Source organism: Scleropages formosus, chromosome 9 (genome assembly GCF_900964775.1).
Source record: "Scleropages formosus chromosome 9, fSclFor1.1, whole genome shotgun sequence".
NCBI lineage: Eukaryota > Metazoa > Chordata > Actinopteri > Osteoglossiformes > Osteoglossidae > Scleropages > Scleropages formosus.
In genome coordinates, this window is record NC_041814.1 from 29,071,835 (window position 1) to 29,091,463 (window position 19,629).

The window sequence follows — 19,629 nt, forward strand, 5'->3', positions numbered from 1 at the left end:
CCTGGGATTTGGGCTGTAAACCCACTCACTACTGTTCTGTCAGTCCTTAGAAAATGATATTTAAAGATTTATGAAGTATAACTGTGGGCATTTGATAAAGGTGAAGTCCTTATAATAATGCTACGGTATATACAAGGGTGTTTTTAAAAAAATAAAAAAAGAAAAAAAAGAGACATATCCTCAGTATTGATTATCCCATAAAAGGCAAGTTTTTGCAAATACTTCTAGACTCACTCTTGTAAATATACACATTATACATATTTCATATGCATCAGCACATTTTAAATCCACTAAAAAGTAATATACTGGATTGAACAGAGCAAAAATGATAAGATCCCCAGAGAGAGGAGAGCACCGGTGGGATGCGACCGTTTTCCACATACACACGTGGAGGCTCTCCCTGACATACCAAGGGCATGGGGAAGCGCAGCTGCTCCAGGTCCTTCTGCTCAACAAGGGGGATTGTGATGCGGTTTGGTAGGACCAGGCAGCTGTAGATGATGTCCTGGATAAGACCGTCACACAGGGAGCTGGTGTGTGTATGGGGAGAGGGATACAAGGAACAGTCCATTAGTATGTGTTGCGCTACTACAGTATTTTGCTCAGTATCTACATGGTCTGTGCATCCAGAGGTGGACACTTGCAGAGATATGCAGGGGACACAAGGCAGGCAGAGACACAGAGACAGATACGGAGATACGGAGACATGCAGACTCGCATGGGGAGAATGCGGAAAACTCCCGTTTCTGCTCGGGACGCATCCGACGGGCTGACGATTCCGCCTTCGTTCCCTCCGTGATATAACGGGCATCTCCTCCGTTCCGTCTCTTTTACATTTATTAATTTGTCGGGCGCTTCCCACCAAACTCATGAGCGAATCACGGTAAGCAGAAGTGTATCAGCAACAGATGAAGAGCTTTAGACACAGACAGAGGACTGTGTACGCTCAGCTTCTGTGTTTGACACCACCATGTCGTTGGTTCACATCCCTCAAGTAGCCACCTATAGAAGTGACATCCGAATAGGAAATACACAGATAATCGTAGCAGATGGTGTTGGACTCATTTATGGAGCTGTTAGGAGATGAGAAGAGAAATGGGTCTGAAAGAGATGGGTTTGAGACCCTACTTCAATGCTAGTTGGGATTCAGCAGCTCTGAGGGACAGAGGGAGTAGAATTTTTTGGTAACACCTTTAACTGCTTAACTGCATGGCAGGTTCCCTCTGCTGTCTGGTGAAGACCCCACGGGTGCCTGTTCCTTTGATCACACCATATCACAAGTGATGGGGGGGGGGGGAAGGCCGGTAAAGAACCAGACTTGGTGGGACATCCAGAGGATTTGTCTTCTTTCTATTCGAAGTTGTTTGGGTGGCAGGGGAGGTGTCCTTCATGCCCCACCAACCCCCTCCATCCAACCCCTGACCTTCACTTGCCTGATAAGCTGTTAACCATGAAGTGGGGGGGGGGGGGGAGTGGCTGCTGTTAGTGGCCAGACTGTCACATGGTACCTTTCTGTACACAGGGCATCATGGTTACTTCTGCAGAAACAATTATTTTCTGGCTCTAATCAATTCCTCACAAAAGCAAGAAAAAACTGATAAAAGAAAAGAATGATAAAAACAATAATTTAAGCAATAAAATATACTGTTACGTATTGCAGTTTCCAGAATTACCATGTTCAAAATAAGTCCATTTCCCCACCAGCCAACAGGGGGAACCAGCGAGCCGAAGTGTGAAGCTGTGTGACTCTCAAACCAACAGCAGCTTGGGGGGTGGGGGTGGGGGTGGGGGCGGGGGGTGCACCACAGACACAAGTGCTGCTCTGTTACAGATATTTCCACCTCCGCAGCTATGAAAGTTCCCTGCTGCGACGAGGGAGAGACGGCCGAAGCACGGCAGCTGGTTGCGCCGCAGCATCTGGGACTGCGACAAAGAAGGTCATAGGTTCAAGTCCCGGGAAGTGCAACTGCTGTAGCCAGCAGAAAATGCAAGTATAAAATTGTCACAGAAAATAAGTGTGGCTATTATCAGGCTTAGTGATGTTTGTTAGAACCATATCTGCCACCCGCTTCCATTCGTACTTCGCTCAGCTGACTGTTCATTTTTAAAATGGGATTTTTCAAAGGGGAAGAATTGCTGCTTCCTGCTGTTGAGTCCTAATCCAGGCCAGACCAAGTGAAATTGAGGAGAGGCGGTGATATGGAGTGTATTGTTGCTGTATAGGACACTAGGGGACTGGTGGTGGTGAAGCCATTAGAGCTACTGCCAGTGAACCCACGGGTTCAAGGTTCAAACCCAATCACCTGCTGTAGCACCCTTGAGCGAGGTACTTACGCTAAACTGCTCCAGTAGAGCCACTCCGCTGTATAAACGGGTAAATAGCTTAACATCATACATCACTCTTGAGAAAAGCATCTGCTAAATAAATAATGTAAATGAGACCAACCCAAACCACCCATCATATTGGTTTTAGGCTCCGCCCACTCCCATGTTATGATTGACCTGCATCCAGTCCAAGCACAGGGGAGGATCTGCGCTTAAGACTAAGAGTAGCAGGGATCGGGGAGGGTAATCGGTCATGGGCAGAGCTTGACGATCCCCGGGTGAACAGCAGAACCTGATCGGCAGCTTTTCCGCACGGAGGAACACGCCCAGCCACAGGCGACCGTAAACACAGGCTCGCGGATCACATGAAAAGTGTGTGTTGACAGAACTCCAACGTTGGTGGAAACCTGAGCGATTTAATACAGGGGGAAGGAGGAAAAAAAAAAAAAGTGACAAACACTGCATTCAGTACCATGTTTTGCAATACAATAGGGAACAGAATGGTACTATTTTTATTATTTATTCATCTGACACTTTTCTCCAATGTGAATTACAATGTTTAAGTTTACACACGATTCTACTTACAGTGATTTACCTATTTATACAGCAGGGTAATTTTTTTTCTCCATCAATTCAGGATTAGTAGCTTGATCTAGGGTACGACAGCAGGGGCGGGTATTCGAACCCTGGACCTCCAGCTTCTAGATGATGGCTCTGGGCACAATGCGACCCTGCGGAACATGAGCCGATCGCTACCAGAGCCGCCTGACAGCGACACGCTGCATATTGTTGGAGTGAGTGTGCGTGTGTTTGGGGTGGGTAGAGGTGGCAGGGTGCCAGGAATGTAAAGCCCGACAAAACACACTGGACTTATTTGGGACAGATGTAATGGGCGATGAGCCTCCGGTGACGGCAGGCTGTCATTAAAGGAAACACACAACGAATAATGAGCGTGGACTTGTATTTGGATCTGGTCTCGGTCCAGGAAGCTCTATGGGCAGAACTCTCTACGAAAAAAGGGGGGGGGGGGGGGGGCTCAGGACCTCCGGAAGGGGCGTCGGCCAGTAATCACCCAATCGGATAAGCGACAGGTTGACAGTGACCCCGCCCACTTCACAATCATGCAAAACTCGTGAGCGAAATGGCACTGTGGCAAGGGAAGAATCAGGAACCTCGAAACACTGCTGCATCAAAGTTCCACGTGGAATATAACGTTCATGTACATTATAACATGTATCAATTCATCTGACAGTTTTTACTGTACAAATTCAGGGTAAATAATACCTTATTCAAGGGTGCAACAGCAGCAGGTGCAACCCGAACCATGTTTTTTCAACTGCAAGGTAATGACTCTCACCGCTATGCCCCCTGCTAGTGCTTGACAGGATAATAAGAACAACAAGCACAACGATGCTACCCTGTTTACTGTATTTGCACCATAAAGGACGATAAGAGGCCATGCTTTTTTTTTTTTTTAAAAAAAGAAAACACATGAAAAGCTAAGTGAAGATGATGATGACAAAGATGAATGATGATTGTGATGCGCTACTTACTCCAATCCAGGAATGTCCAGCATGTTTGTGAGGCCCGTCCAGTTGATGTCGAGAAACTGAAAGAAAGAACAGCGACTGAACCCATGAAGTCCCTCTGCTCCACATCAGTAACAGTAACAATTACCAACACATTGCGGTCGTATCACGGTAATCAGCACACGGCGACCACCAGAAACCCTGGGCCTCGCACCCTTGTGATGAGGGACTCCAAGATCAGCGAAACAGTTTTGCGACACGGGTTCGAGTGGACATGTTGGTCAATTAATACATTGACGTGAGTGTGGGGAACGCAGCGTGGGATCAGCGTCAGCTTCGTCGGGCGGCCTGCGTTTCACATAGGAACGTGGATGGACCAGGGAGCAGGAGACCGACCGTACTGGACCGGACCTGGACCGTGTCTCTGCCCGCTGGACATGCAGGGGTCAAACGGAGCTGCCGGAAGCGCTTCCTTGATCGTTTCACTGCTTCTTTTTACCTCGACAAGATACCACGGTACCAACCCCACACCAGAATGAATGTGAGCAGCAGGACTCCACTCTAATAATCTTTACCTTGTTTGTTGAAGCCCCCCCCACCCTTGGCATGTGTGGTACATACCTATGTGTCTCGGTTGCCCTGGCAACAAGGTCGCGACCCAACCACCCGCCCACGGGTGCTACGGCCTCCACCTTCTAACCACTGCTCTGGGGTGGGGCTGAAATGGAATCATCAGGTGATCCACTGGAGAGGTGCAGCACGTCTAATCACAAGTGGCCTGCCTGGGGGCCCTTTTTACCACATTTTAATCATGTAACTCAGCTGGTTCCTGAGTTTACTGAATGCACGGTTAAGGTTGATGTTCTCACTATGCAGAAAAATCTGCCTGAAAATTGGGAAATGAGGTTGGTGAAACCGGGTCAGACAAGGTGGTAAATCGAGGTAACCATCAGGTAACCGAAGAGGATCCCTCTGACAGTTGCTGAAATGCGAGCAGCAACGAGCAGCTGCATCCTTCAGTCACAAAGACCCCAGACGTGACGTCTTGCCCTTTTATTTTAAATGAAGGCCAACTGGACTCGATTGAGTATGTGGGGAATCGATACCTGGAATTTCCCAAATTCTCGGCGGCACGGGGGGAGCGCCGGGGTGTTCACGGGGGTTCAGATCTAGAGCGTGTGGACTTTGCGTGCCCTCCATGCGTTCACGTTGGTTTCCTTTCGGTGCTCTGGTTTCCTCCCACAGTCCAAACACAGTTCTTCCGGGTGGATCGGTGAATCTGAACTGCCTACGGTGTGTGTGTGTGTGTGTGTGTGTGTGTGTGTGTGTGTCTGTCTCACATTGCTGCACCGACACCTGTATGACTGTAGGGAACTGAGGGCAGTGTATCGAATACGGTAAGTTACTGTGGAGAAAGGTGCCACATAAACAGGGGCTGATACTCATTGATAAACATCATCACAGAAGTAACTGGAAGCTGTTGTCCCTGGGAGCTGTTCAAAGGATGGGGGAGGGATCAGGGTAACCGCATAGAAATACTGAAAGTACCATGCAAACTCATATTTGTGGCGCAGCCCACTGGGTAAATATGGAGAGAAGCGGGAAAAGCCTGCGATCCGGAGGTGTTGACAAAGCCCATGGAACATTCCAGAAACCTGGCGCAGGAACAGCGGCGCCCACCACAATCCTGGGTGAAAGGGCCCCTTGAAATCACGCAGCTCTGCTCCTCATGGACGGAGGAGGGGACCAATGGGTCTGTAAGCGCTCTAAGAGCGAGCGAGCGAGCTGATTGGCCTCTTCCCCTTAGCCCCTCCCCCTATCATTATAATACAGCCAAACCTTTGTCCAAGGTGACTTAGAATGTCAATGTGGCTTACAATGTCCCTTTATGAAGGATAACAAGATAACACTCACACACACAATGGGCAATTCAGCTGAAACCAATTTTCTCGAACAGTGGGCAGAAACCAGAGTTTGATCTGAACCCGTGTCCAGTTGTGTAGCCCAGGTACTGAGAGACACCAGCTCTACCCACTAAATCCAAACAAACAATATTTGTATTTATACCCCGGACGCGCTTTTCCAAGGGCAGCAGATGGCATCACACACTCCGGCGACAAGGGATTAACTGCCGGTTCGAGCGCGTTGTACTTTAAGCCCATCCAGTGGGGCTCGGCTTTATGAAGGTCGGCGCCGTAATAATATTACTAACAATAAAGCCGACGGGGGTGTGGCCACCGGCAGCAAGGGGCCCGCAGGAGGGGGAGGGGCCCACTTGAAGAGCACGTCGAGAACGCACATCCATCCGAGTCCAGACACACGCACACCTGGCTGAGACAGCCGGCGCTCCCGTCGCAGGGGGCAATGTATGAACACATAACTCAAAGGATTATCAAGATAAAATAAATAATAAACAAATCTAGTCAGCGTTACATTAGAGAATTGGATGGACGAAAATGGAACGTCAACAGAAAATCCACCTACTGCCCAATAACCGTCGAGACAAAGTAATAATAATAATAATAATAATAATAATAATAATAATAATAATGGCAGAAAAGAATAAGGTAAAAGTGGAGAAATAAAGCAGAGCAGGAGGAACACAAACAGGGTTCGGTCCAATGGAAGACAATTACAAGGAGCAGTGGGTGGCATAGTGGTCGGAACTACTAACTTTGGATTCTCAAGTTGTGGGTTCAAATCCCATCTTCTGCTGTCATACTCATGAGCAAAATACTTTGCCTGAATTTTTCTACTCCAGCAAAATTACTGTGCTGTATAAACGTGTGAACAATTGTAAGTGGCTTTGGAGAAAAGCATCAGATGAACATGATAATGTCCACATGCATGTCCAGGTGTGTGTCCAAACCACAGCACAGCTAAACTGCTAACCCTCCCCCTGGGTGGGAAGGGGGGCCCTTCCGTTGTACCTTTCCATGGGGCTGAAACCCATCAACGCTGTGGTAGAACGGAGCTGCCAGAAGCGCTTTGTCTGTCATTTTACAACTTCTCCCCTCGACAAGGGTACACCTAGTTTCTGTACCGTGGTACACGGACAGTCTTTGGGGAAAGTCAGATCAGCTGCAAACAAAAGCCAGGGGTGCGAAAGCACAAAGTAACACATGTATACTCTTTAAATATGGATATTAATGAGAACGAAACAACTGGCAGTGCAGTGGTGAGAGCTGCTGCCTTTGGACCCAAAGGTCAAGGGTTTGAATCCCAGCTCCTGGTGTAGTACCCTTGAAGAAGGTACCTACCCTAAATTGCTCCCATTAAAATTACCCAGATGTATAAATTGATGAATAATTGTAAGTGCAATTGTAGAAATGTGACAGTGAAATGAATAAATGTAAATTGGAGAAAAATGAAGGGCTCAATAAACATTAAGATGATCAAATAAATGCTAAAGGTATAAACTAAATGTGAAATCATGGTATCTTACCTCCAAGGTAGGCATTTGCATTTATTCACTATCACTGACATTCATTAATGGCTTTCTCAATATTTTACATATTTTATTGAGAGAGCTGGGTAATTTTTACTCTATCAGTCCAGGGTAAGTACCTGGATCAAGGGTACCACAGCAGATGGGATTGGACCTGGGTCATTCAAGTCCAGAGGCAGCAGCTCTAAGCACTACGCCCCCTTCTGAACGTCAACTAAAACGCCACCAAGGACCCATCAGGCTCCTCCCATCGCAGCCCTTTGAAACACTTTCCATGTGTGACTCACATTCCTGTTGTTCCACAGATTCACACCCTGCCAGGACAAAAGGTGGCAGAGCCTCTCGCTGCTCTTGGGTCTCGAACCCTCTATAAATAGCCCTTGTGGCCAGCTGCAGCTATAACTGGACGTGGGACTTTTTCCACTGCCCGTCGCTATGGTTACGACAGAAACAGGACAGAACGGAGGGATTTAACAGAAGGGGTCAGTGGGTCATCGGTCAAGGGTCAAACGCTGAAGGAGTTGCTCATAACCGCAGGGTCGCGACCCCTGTCGGCGGCGCGCCGGAGACGGACATCACGGTGCTCACGGGGGTTGCTGTGAGATTAACGCTGCACCCGGGGAGTGGCCATGTCTGGGAGAGGAGCCGTAGAGGAACGACACAGCGGGTCGAGAACCAAACTTGGAACACTTGATCTCATAATACAAGTGTACGTAGAGTATCAGTGAAGGGTTACATAATGACGTTTTTCCACAAATCGGCCCAATTAGACGGGTTCGAGAAGAGCTGCAAACGCCCACGAGGCCCACGTCTACGTGCCTCACCTCACGTCTCCAGCCACTGGGCCACTAGTCAGTCAACAGTCTGGGCACCGCTGCTTGGGAGTCAACAGTAAGACAGTAACTTTTGTTGACATGTTAGGGGTCCCGTACAAGAGGTCGAACAGTCAAAAATCGAAAGTACAACGCTTTTCTGTTTGGGCTCCCATGCAGTGGAATGAGCTCCCTCTGTCCCTCGGAGCTGCTGAGTCCCTTTCAACATTAAAGAAGAGTCTGAAAACTCAACTCTTGACTCACTTCTCTCCTAATTTCCCTTCCAGCAGAACTTTCATTAAGCGATTATCTTTTGAATTTTCTGTCAATTCCATACGCTGCTACTTGGGGAATTTTTTGTTATTATTGTCTGTTTTTCAAAAAAAAAAAAAAATATATCACACTGCCAATTCTATATGCAGTTTTAAACATTTAGCTGAAGCTTTGCCCCAAAGCAACTCACAATAATTAACCCATTTATACAGCTGGGTAATTTTACCGGAGCAATTTAGCATAAGTACCTTGCTCAAGGGTACTGCAGGAGGGATTTGAACCTGTAACCTTTCAAGTCCAAAGGCAGCAGCTCTAACCACTACACTATCAGCTGCCAATAACATTAGGCGAACTGAGTCGCATATCCGCAACCATATCTGGTCGCCTGTTGGTGAAATATACTTATTTCCTGCGATGGGTACGGCACTTTGAAGAAAAGTGTTGTTACTGGAGGGGGTGCGGTGGCACAGTGGGTTGGACCACGGTCCTGCTCTCCGGTGGGTCTGGGCTTCGAGTCCCGCTTGGGGTGCCTTGCGACGGACTGGCGTCCCGTCCTGGGTGTGTCCCCCTCCCCTTTCGGCCTTACGCCCTGTGTTACCGGGTAGGCTCCGGTTCCCCGTGACCCCGTATGGGACAAGCGGTTCTGAAAATGTGTGTGTGTGTTGTTACTGGTACTGTGGGTTTGCACGCAGAGGACATGCTGGCTTTGACAGTAATTCTGGCACTAACCAAACAGAATCAAGCTGCACCCATGAGTCTGGAACGGAACCTCGAACCCTTTCCAGCAGTCGCTGGGTCTGCTGCAGATCATCAGCTCCGTCAGTGAAACATCCAGTGAGTTTATAGACAAGCGAAGAGCGGCGAGTCGCCGATCGGAGTGGCCCGTGTGCGCTGTTACCATGGAGAGACACCCCAGCAGAGGAACCTGCCCCGAACGGGGATTGAGATTGAGGGGGGGTAGTGGGCGGGGCTTAAAGACCTTGAGCAGGCATCCTAATGGGAGAATCAATACAGCTGCGATGTGAGACTTTAACCGCGACGTGAGACTAACTGTGACACGGACCCCCTCCCAGTGCCCCTCCTGAGGACTCAGTTACTAAGTTCCTCACTTGACCGACACCTGTGGTTCCTCTTTTGAACCTGGTCCTTGAGCTCGGAGCATGGTAACGGCTCTGCAGCGCAGAGGAGGTCGCCGGAACCTTCTGGTACCGCCAGCGATGACCTCCAAGTTAAAGCAAAGGTTGAAGCGAAACCAAATACAGATGATTTAATTCCCATCAAGGGCTGAAGGGAAAAAAAAAAAAAAAACACTAAAGTGAAAAAAAATTTTATTCTTCATCCGTCTTCTTGCTGCAGGCAGAGTTTCCTGTGTCTCCCGATGATATAAATAGAGAGGATCAATATGCGGATCGTCTCATTGCCTTCTGGACTCTGCAGAGACACCGCAGAGAAGGACCACTGCGCCCATACAAGAGACATCGAACCGACATCACCAGGACGCTGCGGAGACGATGCTGGGACAGCGCAGGCTGGGTCACGCCCCTGTCCACCCAGAATTTCCCTACAAACAAATGGTGGGGACATTTGCCTGTGCCGGAACATTCCCTTCTGCGACCCCAGTAGAAAGAAAGCGCATGGTAACACCAGCTCATCTCACAAGACACAGTGCACGGACACAATCCTTACAAGTATTTACCCATTTATACAGCTGGGTAGTTTAACTGGAGCAATTTAGGGTAAGTACCTCGCTCAAGGGTACTACAGCCGGAGGTGAGACTCAAACCTGTGACCTTTGGCTCCAAAGGCAGCGGAGCTAAGCGCTACGCTACCAGCTGCTCCCTCCAAGAACACCATCCATTCTAAGTGAGAAGGGGGACGCTTAAAGCCCAGTGTAAACCGTCACTCGGGACGGCCGCTCTTCTGCATTACGGCATTCACGTGACGGTTGGGCGTAGCCTTGGGTTTTTACTGAATCAGACATGAGTGTGTGAGGACGCCCCCGGGCTACTACACGGGACATGGGGACAATAACTGTACATTTGCAAACTGAAAAAGGACACATAAGGCATGGAAGTTAGAAAGCCCTGGAAAGCAGTGCATTATGGGAATATAAATTAATGACACCCCATTACTCGACTAGCTTTTACCCTGTTAGTCCTGTGTTCTTTTCTCCTCTTAAATGGACAATTCCTGTGGGGCACCAGCACTACCTGCTGTGCCACCACGTTGCCCGACTGGGGAATGGAACAAAACAGTAATAATAATTCATTATTATTAATAATAATATCTACATTTTATTATTATTATTCAGTGTTTGGGTCAAAGTGACAGTTTTTACAGTTTCATGTGTTTACATCATGCTACGCTCATTTACCCCTTTTTACAGCGGCTTTATTTCACGGTTTCAATTGCGGATGAGTGTTTTAGCGAAGGTCCTTGGGCTTCGAGGCGACGGCCTGCATTCCGTACACATTGCGAGCACCAGGGCGGCACTGCAACCGAACACAGAGGTGCCTGTTCCGTCACTTATTGTTTAGTAATTGCTGGGCGTCACTCCGATGGAATGCGTGGTGTAAACAGATCCCTGCAGTTTTGTCCACCCCATCGTCTTGTAGCGGAGGGTAGCAGGACTTGCCACAGGACCCAGAAGGGCCAAAATGCAGAAACACGTCCCACCGGACAGCAGTGATTCTGTGGTTTACTAACCCTAGCATCAGTGCTCTCCGTGGGTAGCATGCTGACATAGTGAGTACTGTCTCACAGTGCCTGGGTGGTGCGAGAGGACATGGGTTTGATCCCTGCTCAGCCTATGTGGAGTTTGCATGTTCTCACCGTGTCCGTGTGGGTTTCCTCCGGTGCTCTGGTTTCCTCCCACACTACAAAGGTCTGCTGTTCAGGTTCCCCCAAAGAGTGTGTGTTCCACTGATGTATGGATGAGTGACCCAGTGTAAGTAGTGTATCTAGCAGTGTAAGTCACTGCGGTGAATAAGGGGTGTGGGCTCATAACACTACATCGAGTTCGTTGGAAGTTGCTTTGGACAAAGTGTCTTATAAATAAATAAATATAACTAACGAATGACCCCTGTGACATGTGGCTCAGCCAGTCAGCGAGGGTACTGCCCTCATATTTATTGAGGGCCACTGGGGTTTCTGCTAAGGCACCGTGGGTGTTGGGGGGGTATCCAAGGTGGCTGCTGGGGGGGGTTACCAAGAACACTCCTACCCAGAATGACAACGAACTGGTTCATATTAACATTTTTTTTTTTTTAAACCTAAAAGATCAGGTTTTGCACAACAAGGTACACGTATACACACACACCGTCTGAACTGCTTGCCCCATGGGGGGTCGCGGCAAGCTGGAGCCTAACCTGGCAACACGGGGTGTAGGGGGGAAGGGACACACCCCGGACAGGACGCCAGTCCATCACAAGGCACCAAGCGGGGCTCGAACCCCAGACCCACCAGAGAGCAGGACCCGGTCCAACCCACTGCGCCACCGCACCCCCTCGCAACAAGGTACTTAGAGTGATTTACCATGTACACAGCAAGGTAATTCTTTACTGTTTCAATTCGTACTGAGTGCAGTAGTTAAACGAGTGTTTAAATGTTGCACACTATGTCCCTCGCACCAATGGGTCACGCTCATCCAGTGATAAGAAGAAAACATCTGCAGCATTAATAACTATTTTACATAATTAATTTATTGATATTAATTCATTCAGCTGCAATTTGCCTACAAGACAATTAGGTTTAAACACTAAGCTACTCACTAAAACGACCCATTTATACAGCAGGGTAATTTTTACTCTATCTTTCAGGGCCACTACTTCCAGAGCACAAATGGAATCGGAGGTAATTAACTACAGATGACTGATAAGGGAGCAGTTGTGATGGGTGAGGAGTCGTGATGCATGGTACCGTCACACTGTGTGCCCCATGACGGACAGGAGGGTGTGTAAGCGCTACAGCAAATGCACAGTGCACGATTGAGGTACTCACTGGCTTCTTGAGGAAGAAGATGGACAGGGCCCCCACCAGTGGGACGTCCCCCAGCAGCGGCTCCATGATGACCCTCACAACGCCTTGGAGCTGAAAGATGCGAATGCGCGACCGTGAACACACACACACACACACACACACACACACACACACACACACACTTCATAACAGCATAGAGCCTGTGTGAACACTAACTGCGTGACTGTGCTGGGAGATGACTGACAAACTCAATCCACTTTCACTGCAGATATATTTAGTGCAGCTTCACCACTAGAGCTGAGCCCTGGTGTGCGTGTGTGAGAGAGACGACGGCGATGTGGATGTCTGCTGTATAAACATGAGTGTTTCAGGGCGGCGAAGGATGAGACCGCCTGCCAAGGAGCCACCGAGGGGAAGGTAACGCCTAGATCTTCCCAGAGTCCTGCATTTTTTTTTTTTTTTTTAACCTTAAATGGCCTCTGTAAAGTTTCCTCCTCCTTCTCCACCATCCACTACGTTTCAAAAGCCAAAAAAAGAAATCCATCGAAAGACATGAGAAATAAATCAGACGGGACGATAAACGTCTGAGAAAATAAACGTCAGAGCCAGAGAGAAATAGAAGAGAAATGTGTGTGTCGAGGTACATTAATACGGTATGAGGGTTACACGCAATTAACACAATTTCATTGCTCCTCTTATGGGACATGAAATTTATTCCCTTGTCGTCGGAAGCTTCTGCGAAATACCAAGGACGCTAAGAAGCAACAGCATCGAAAAGTCATTAAACCCATCGAGAGCACGTTGTGCTGAAGGCAACATTATCGGGCCGTATTGCTGCCGCTGTTTACGACGCAAAATGCTGATGAGAGTCTTCTCCCCGACTCGTCAGCGCATTTAAAGAGAAATAAAAACGCTTAAATTCAGAGCTCGGTGACCACACATCAACACCGGGGGCGCTCCGCACACCTGTGTGTGTGAAAGGAGTGTGGCTGAGGGGGTGTGTACACAGCAATTTCAGGTGTGAGCACAATACAACCACAACTTGTGACGAATGTCAAATTTTCACACACACAAATACGTCCCTTCTTATTTAATCCACTGGATTTTCTTCGCTTAACCATTTCCGAAAGTTTCCGTCCGTAACCCGCGATTACCCTCCAGGCGGATAGATGGCGGTAAAGAGCGCCCCAACGGGACCACCTTAATTCAAATCGCTTCTATGGTGTTTACCACTCGTGGCTGGTGCTTCTGTGTTCCACATGTTTGGGCGATAAATCAGTCAACGATCAACACTGCACAGGAACTTGTGGAAATGTTACTTCTATTTTAATGCATTTTAAAGTTGTTTTCGATTTAACGCCGCAAAATTACAATCTTTATCAACAACTTTTATTGGAGCTACACCTGATATTTTTTCCAGAATTTAATTTGCGAAGAAACTGAAGGACGTCTGCAATATTAAGCGTTTATCTATGACGACTTATTGGAAAAATGACTTCTGATATATTGACATGCGTGGCTTAACGACGGGGAAATGTTCTGAGAAACGAGTCGCTCGCACAACGGCAAAATCGCCTATCATAGAGTGTACTTATACACACCTAGATGGTATAGCCTCGATGCATTTAAAAGATGCGGTAAATATGAGATTTATGATGCTGCTGCCGGCATAACACAGTATATTGTTTTACAGTAAATTTTTTATAAGTAGAAAGTACACTCGATAAAAAAGCGATAAAAAGTACAGTATAGTAAATACATAAACCAGTAACATAGGTGTTTATTATGATCATTATCCAGTATTATGTATAGTACATAATTGTATGTGCTATACTTTTATACAACCGGCAGTGCAGTAGGTTTCTTTACAGCAGCACCGTGAACACGTGAGTAACACGTTGCGCTGCAACATCTTATGGACTAATGTCAATAAGAATTTTTCAGCTCCATTATAACGTTATGGGACCAATGTCGTACAGTACATGCGGTCAGTCATTAAGTGAAACGTCGTTAATCGGCACATGATTGTACAAACAACTGATTGTCTCACACCAGGTGCCAAATGTGTTGCTCTGCGAAGGTCAGAAGTAGAGCTGCCCTCACCTGTATGCTCTTGATCCCAGCTCTGCAGTAGTATCGCTTGATATCCACGTCGATTTCTGTGTTGCCTGCAAAGCTGAAAAAAGACGACAAAGGAACAAGGTGGAAAAATTCCCAAGCTAACAAAATTTTCCAACTTCAGCAAAGAGCGGAGCTCATAAGTGGCACTCGGAAAGGTGGACCCTGGGCTCACCTGATCTCCAGGTCCATGATGATCTGCCTCTTGTCCACGTTCTCGTTGTACACCTTCACACCATTGATCCTGAGGGGCTAATCGGGACAGGGGAGGGGGGAAGTGTGACGTTTTAACTGTCTGACGGACAGTTCAGAATCCAGGTGTACAGAACACCAGGAATGATTTCTTTTGTATTGTTTTATAGAAAACAATACAACACCATTAAACTTATTCACATTTCTCCGAAATTTGTTCTACATCAATAATAGTGGTACTATATGTTAAAATATGACATATTGTATATATGTCTAACTGTAGGGGGATGCGGTGGCGCAGCGGGTTTGGCCGGGTCCTGCTCTCCAGTAGGTCTGGGGTTCGAGTCCTGCTTGGGGTGCCTTGCAACTGACTGGCATCCTGTCCTGGGTGTGTCCCCTCCCCCTCCAGCCTTGTGCCCTGTGTTGCAGGGTTAGGCTCTGGATTGCCGCAACCCCGCTTGGGAGAAGCAGTTTCAGACAGCGTGTGCGTTTGTGTTTAACTGCACAACACATAGTATTATACATAATTTATGACATTATAATACTTCTGCTACTACTACTACTAATAATAATGATAATGACTGATGGAGAAAATGTAAGAAAGCGATGTGTAAATAATGGGAGGGACCAGTGACGATTGACAGGGAAAAGTGAGAAGTTCGTGTTACAGAAAGTGAAAGGAGTAAAAATAGGAGGAGCTGGTTCTTTCGTGGTCATGTTAGAGAGAAGTGTGAGAAAGGGGAGGAGCCTGGTTTTTGGGAACTATGACAAACACTGAGGTGCACCAGAAGGTGGTGCGCTCCTTACCTTGTCTCCCAAGTCAACCTTGGTGAAACCGAAGGTGTTGAGGTGAGGGTTGGCTCCCTTCACTGCTGGCTCGATGGTCTCGTGGAACAGCTTGTCCACAAACTGGCAGATGTAGGGCCACATCTGTTTCACTGTCTGAAGGGTGAGAGGGAGGGAGGGAGGTGTGGGTCGACCGAAAAGAAAACTCCATCCATCCACCCATCATTAATAATTTCTTCTACAGTGCAGGGTCATGTAGGTCCACAGTCCATCACGCAGGTACAGGGTGTGCGGTGCACCCTGGACAGGACACCAGGCCAAAATCACTAATGAGGACGTTCATTCAGTGGCTGTCAGATCGGTCTGGAAAGATAACCTGGGTACCATCTACACTTCGTCCGAATTACACGCCACAATCTTGCTGTGTAGGTGGTGCTGCTGAGATGCTGATGAACTCACAGGAAGAGCACGATGGGTCCTCTGCACTGTTACACCGCAGCAGAGTCACACCGAGGCTCTACTGGGGTAAGAGTGCTGCAGTCACACTAAAGTAGGACAGGTAAAGGAAAGACGCTGTACAGGAGTTACAAGTACACTGTAAGGGGAATTGAACTGGTGTAGCGCTGGGGGTCGGGGGGGTCACAATGGGTTTAAAGAGGCCAGGTGTCATCGCAACACCTGCAGCAGCAATGCCACATGGCAGAGAGATACAGAGAGGTAGAAATGCACTGAGTCTTCTCTCTCGCTCTTTCTCTCACTCACACACACACAAACAAACATCTTTACCTTGTTGAGCCATTCCACCCGCTCCACGTCTGGAAAGTGAACCTGTGATGTAAAGGACATCATTAATCATGGTCAAAAGGCTGCTTTCAATCAGTGCTCAGTTTACAGGAATAAACAGAATCAGTAATAATAACAATAATAAAAAAATCTGTGCCACGATCATTGTTCAGAGAATTACTCATAAAAAAAAACAGGGCTGGAATTTGTAAATCATCATTTCAAAGAGCCAAGAGCGCTTTGCAAAGTTTGTGTTATTAATTTGACATTAAAACAAATAGATTTTATTATAGATAGATTTTTTCCTAATTACTAAAACACTTCAACTTTTCCGAATCATGCAGTACAGCATAAAATATCACAAAAAGCTTAAATATTGAAGCTCTTCACATTCAGAGCAATAATTATTATAGCCTTTGTGCATTGTATATTACAATAATTAATATTAGAAAGAATATAAATATATCAGTTTGTGTAACTGGCTTCAGGGAGGGGAGGACACCGCTGATGAAAGGCAGGGGGACAGTGGCCGATCAGCTGCTCTGAGGAGTGGCGACACACAGCCCAGTAGATGTATACCTCGTTCCATGGCAACTCAAGTAACAAGCATCAGCATCTCCAGCACAGCTGTCTCAAAAACACCGGCTCTCAAACACACAGCAGGTTCTCTCACACACACACACACACACACACACACACACACACACACAGAGCCCTGTTGGAACCCATCATCTCCTGTGTAACCTCCCTACTTTACTACATTTACCCCATGCTTTTCACGAGAGCATTAAGCTACTTACAATTACTCACCCATAACAGCAGGGTAATTTTTACAGTTTTATCAGTTCAGGTAAATATCCAAATGAAGGGCATTACCCCTCCTCCCACTACCTCTACAGCAGAGTAATTTTTTACTGCATCAGCTCAGGGCAAGTGCCAAAGAGGTGGTGGGATTTGAACCTGCGACCTCCAGGTGCAGAAACTACAAGCACTTCGCCACCTGTTTTATTACAAACATTCGTCTGCTGATGTAAACGAAACCAGAACCATTGGTTTTCGTCCTGTTGGGAGTGCGCTTGTGGGCGGAGCCTCTGACCAAGGGGTGTTGGGCATGCGCCGGGGTCACGAGCCCTTGTTCCAAGTTCAAAAACAAGAGCGCACGCCGTCGGCGGAGCACGCACACAAAGAGCCGGTGCCGCTCCCAGCACCGACGACCGCCGGGAACTGGTCCTGGCGGAAGAACTCGACGGGTCGGGTTGCCGACAGCTGACTCACTCCACTGGGGGGTGGCGCCCCTGCTGCGACACTGCGCTGAGAGCAGCTCTTCCCCTTCATCTTCCGAGACCCTTGCGTTCGCACGTCAATGAACACACGTACACGTGTTGCAATGTTTGCTCCTCAAACCTCACGCGTCCCACTTCGCTTCCCATGATCCCCTCCTGCTTGGGAAGAATTATTAAGGTACTCCATGCAGACGCTCTCCTCTCACACACTTGCGCAGTCAGACAGTGCAATTCTGCACGAGGGCAGCAGGTGGCGTAGCGGTTAGAGCCATCACCTTGCACCAGGTTTCAATCGCACGGGCTGCGGTACCCCTGACCAAGGTGCTTGATACAGTAAAAAGAGAGTAAGAACCACCTTGTTGGACAAATGAGTGAATCACAAGTTGCAGCTAAATTAATAAAAGTAAATATAGTTGGGTATCGGAGTGTTTCACCACAGGAAGCCAGGGTACAGCAATAGGAAGACCGCAGAATTACAGCGAGAGCTGCTTCTGTATCAGACTAAATTACTGGCATTAACTGTTACTTATTTGTAGGTGGGGGTGGGATTCGAACCCAGCTCCTTCAGGCCCATTGCTGCTCCCGCACTGTAGCCTTTTGCTGCTCTCTGTCATTACTGTCGTTCTTAGTAAGGATTCATCTGTATGTCATTCTGCATTTTTCATACCCTCATTTTACATCCTTTTTACAGTATGAAGCACCGTATTCTACACAGTGGTTTCAACAACAATTGTAACAATTTTAATTTCTGAACAATATTTATTTTTGTTAAACTAATTTGGATACATTAATAATTTAAATAATGCATAAACAATTTTTCATAGTAATTATCTATTTAGAAATGATTTTAGCAAGAATAATAATCACTTTTGTTTGTTTGTTTCTTTAGTTGATGCCCGCATCCAAAGTGACATACAATGGCAGGTTTATACAAGACAAAAAGCTCCCACCAGTGTTATTATTTACATTATTCTCATAAGTACTATTTTTGTGAGCCGTAGCCAAGGATCCAGCCGGTCAGCTTCACCTCTAAAGTGTGCGCATTGTGCTTTTGAGGGGAACGTTGTCATAATTAATGATGAATAATATAATTAAACAATAACTGGACCACTGGGAGGCACAGAAATGTGCAGGTGGAATTCCTGCGAGGTGAACCGCGGTAACACCGCAGTAACCCATTTACTCAGATGTGCAGCGGGGTGTCGGTGTGCCAAAAGTGGTCCGTCGTTAAAACAGCATCCGGGAGGAAGGGAAATAAATAATGCAGCAGACCCGTCCCTCGGAGACATGGGGACGGCAGGAAGGCCGCATCCCCCTTTAAGTAAAAACACTTTATTTTGGGGGGGGGGGGGGAGCAGCTCATACTCAGTGGTAACTTGCTATTTTTAAGACTTTCCACCAGCAACTGGGATTCATTCCCAGGCAACAGAACTCTTCAGTCCTTAAACTGGAACATTGATGGTGATGATATTATTATTAATAATAAAAACAAACAACAAATCCAGCAAGCTATGCATTTTCATTAACCACCTCTCCTAGTCAGGGTCATGGGGGTCTGGAGCCCATCCCACTCATCACTGGGTGCAAGGCAAGAACGAGTAATAATAATAATAATAATAATAATAATAATAATTCTCTCTGAGCGCAGGGTGTACAAATGGTGCCACACATCGGGCTGCAGGAGCGACGGCGTGACGGGGCAAAGGAAGGGTCACGGTGAGATGTTGGACACTGGTCACAGCAGAGAGGAGCTCCTCTGTTGGACCTTAAGGAGAAAACGCACTGAAGTGTGAACCTGATATCTACAGAAAATATGAGTGTATAATAAAAATGGGCGCATCAACGCCATGAGTTCTGAGCCTCTTCTTTTGGAGAAAAGGCCAAAGTTGCTTTTCAAAGCAGGACACTGTCGCCTGTGCGTCTCCAGAGGAGCCATGAGCTCTCATACAGCTACAGAACTCCACTTTTAAAAAAAAAAAAAAAAAAAAAAAAACCCAGATTGAAAATATTGGAGAGTTTCCGGCAAGTTCCTCGCCGACTCGTTGCGCGCAAACAAAAAGACCCAGTTTCGACGGGCCTGGTGCTCTCCAAGGACGAAATCT

The 19,629-nt window shown here is 47.2% G+C and overlaps 1 protein-coding gene across 1 annotated transcript in view; it reads right to left on the reverse strand.

Annotated features, from left to right (window-relative positions):
* LOC108937103 (extended synaptotagmin-2-like) overlaps positions 1 to 19,629 on the reverse strand; it is a 39,182-nt gene that overhangs the window by 11,946 nt on the left and 7,607 nt on the right. The window contains exons 3-9 of the mRNA XM_018756866.2: positions 16,248 to 16,289; positions 15,483 to 15,617; positions 14,659 to 14,735; positions 14,469 to 14,541; positions 12,387 to 12,476; positions 3,879 to 3,934; positions 410 to 530 (exon numbers count right to left, since the gene is read on the reverse strand). Coding sequence (XP_018612382.1) covers positions 410 to 530; positions 3,879 to 3,934; positions 12,387 to 12,476; positions 14,469 to 14,541; positions 14,659 to 14,735; positions 15,483 to 15,617; positions 16,248 to 16,289 — 594 coding nt within the window. The remainder of the gene's footprint in view (positions 1 to 409; positions 531 to 3,878; positions 3,935 to 12,386; positions 12,477 to 14,468; positions 14,542 to 14,658; positions 14,736 to 15,482; positions 15,618 to 16,247; positions 16,290 to 19,629) is intronic.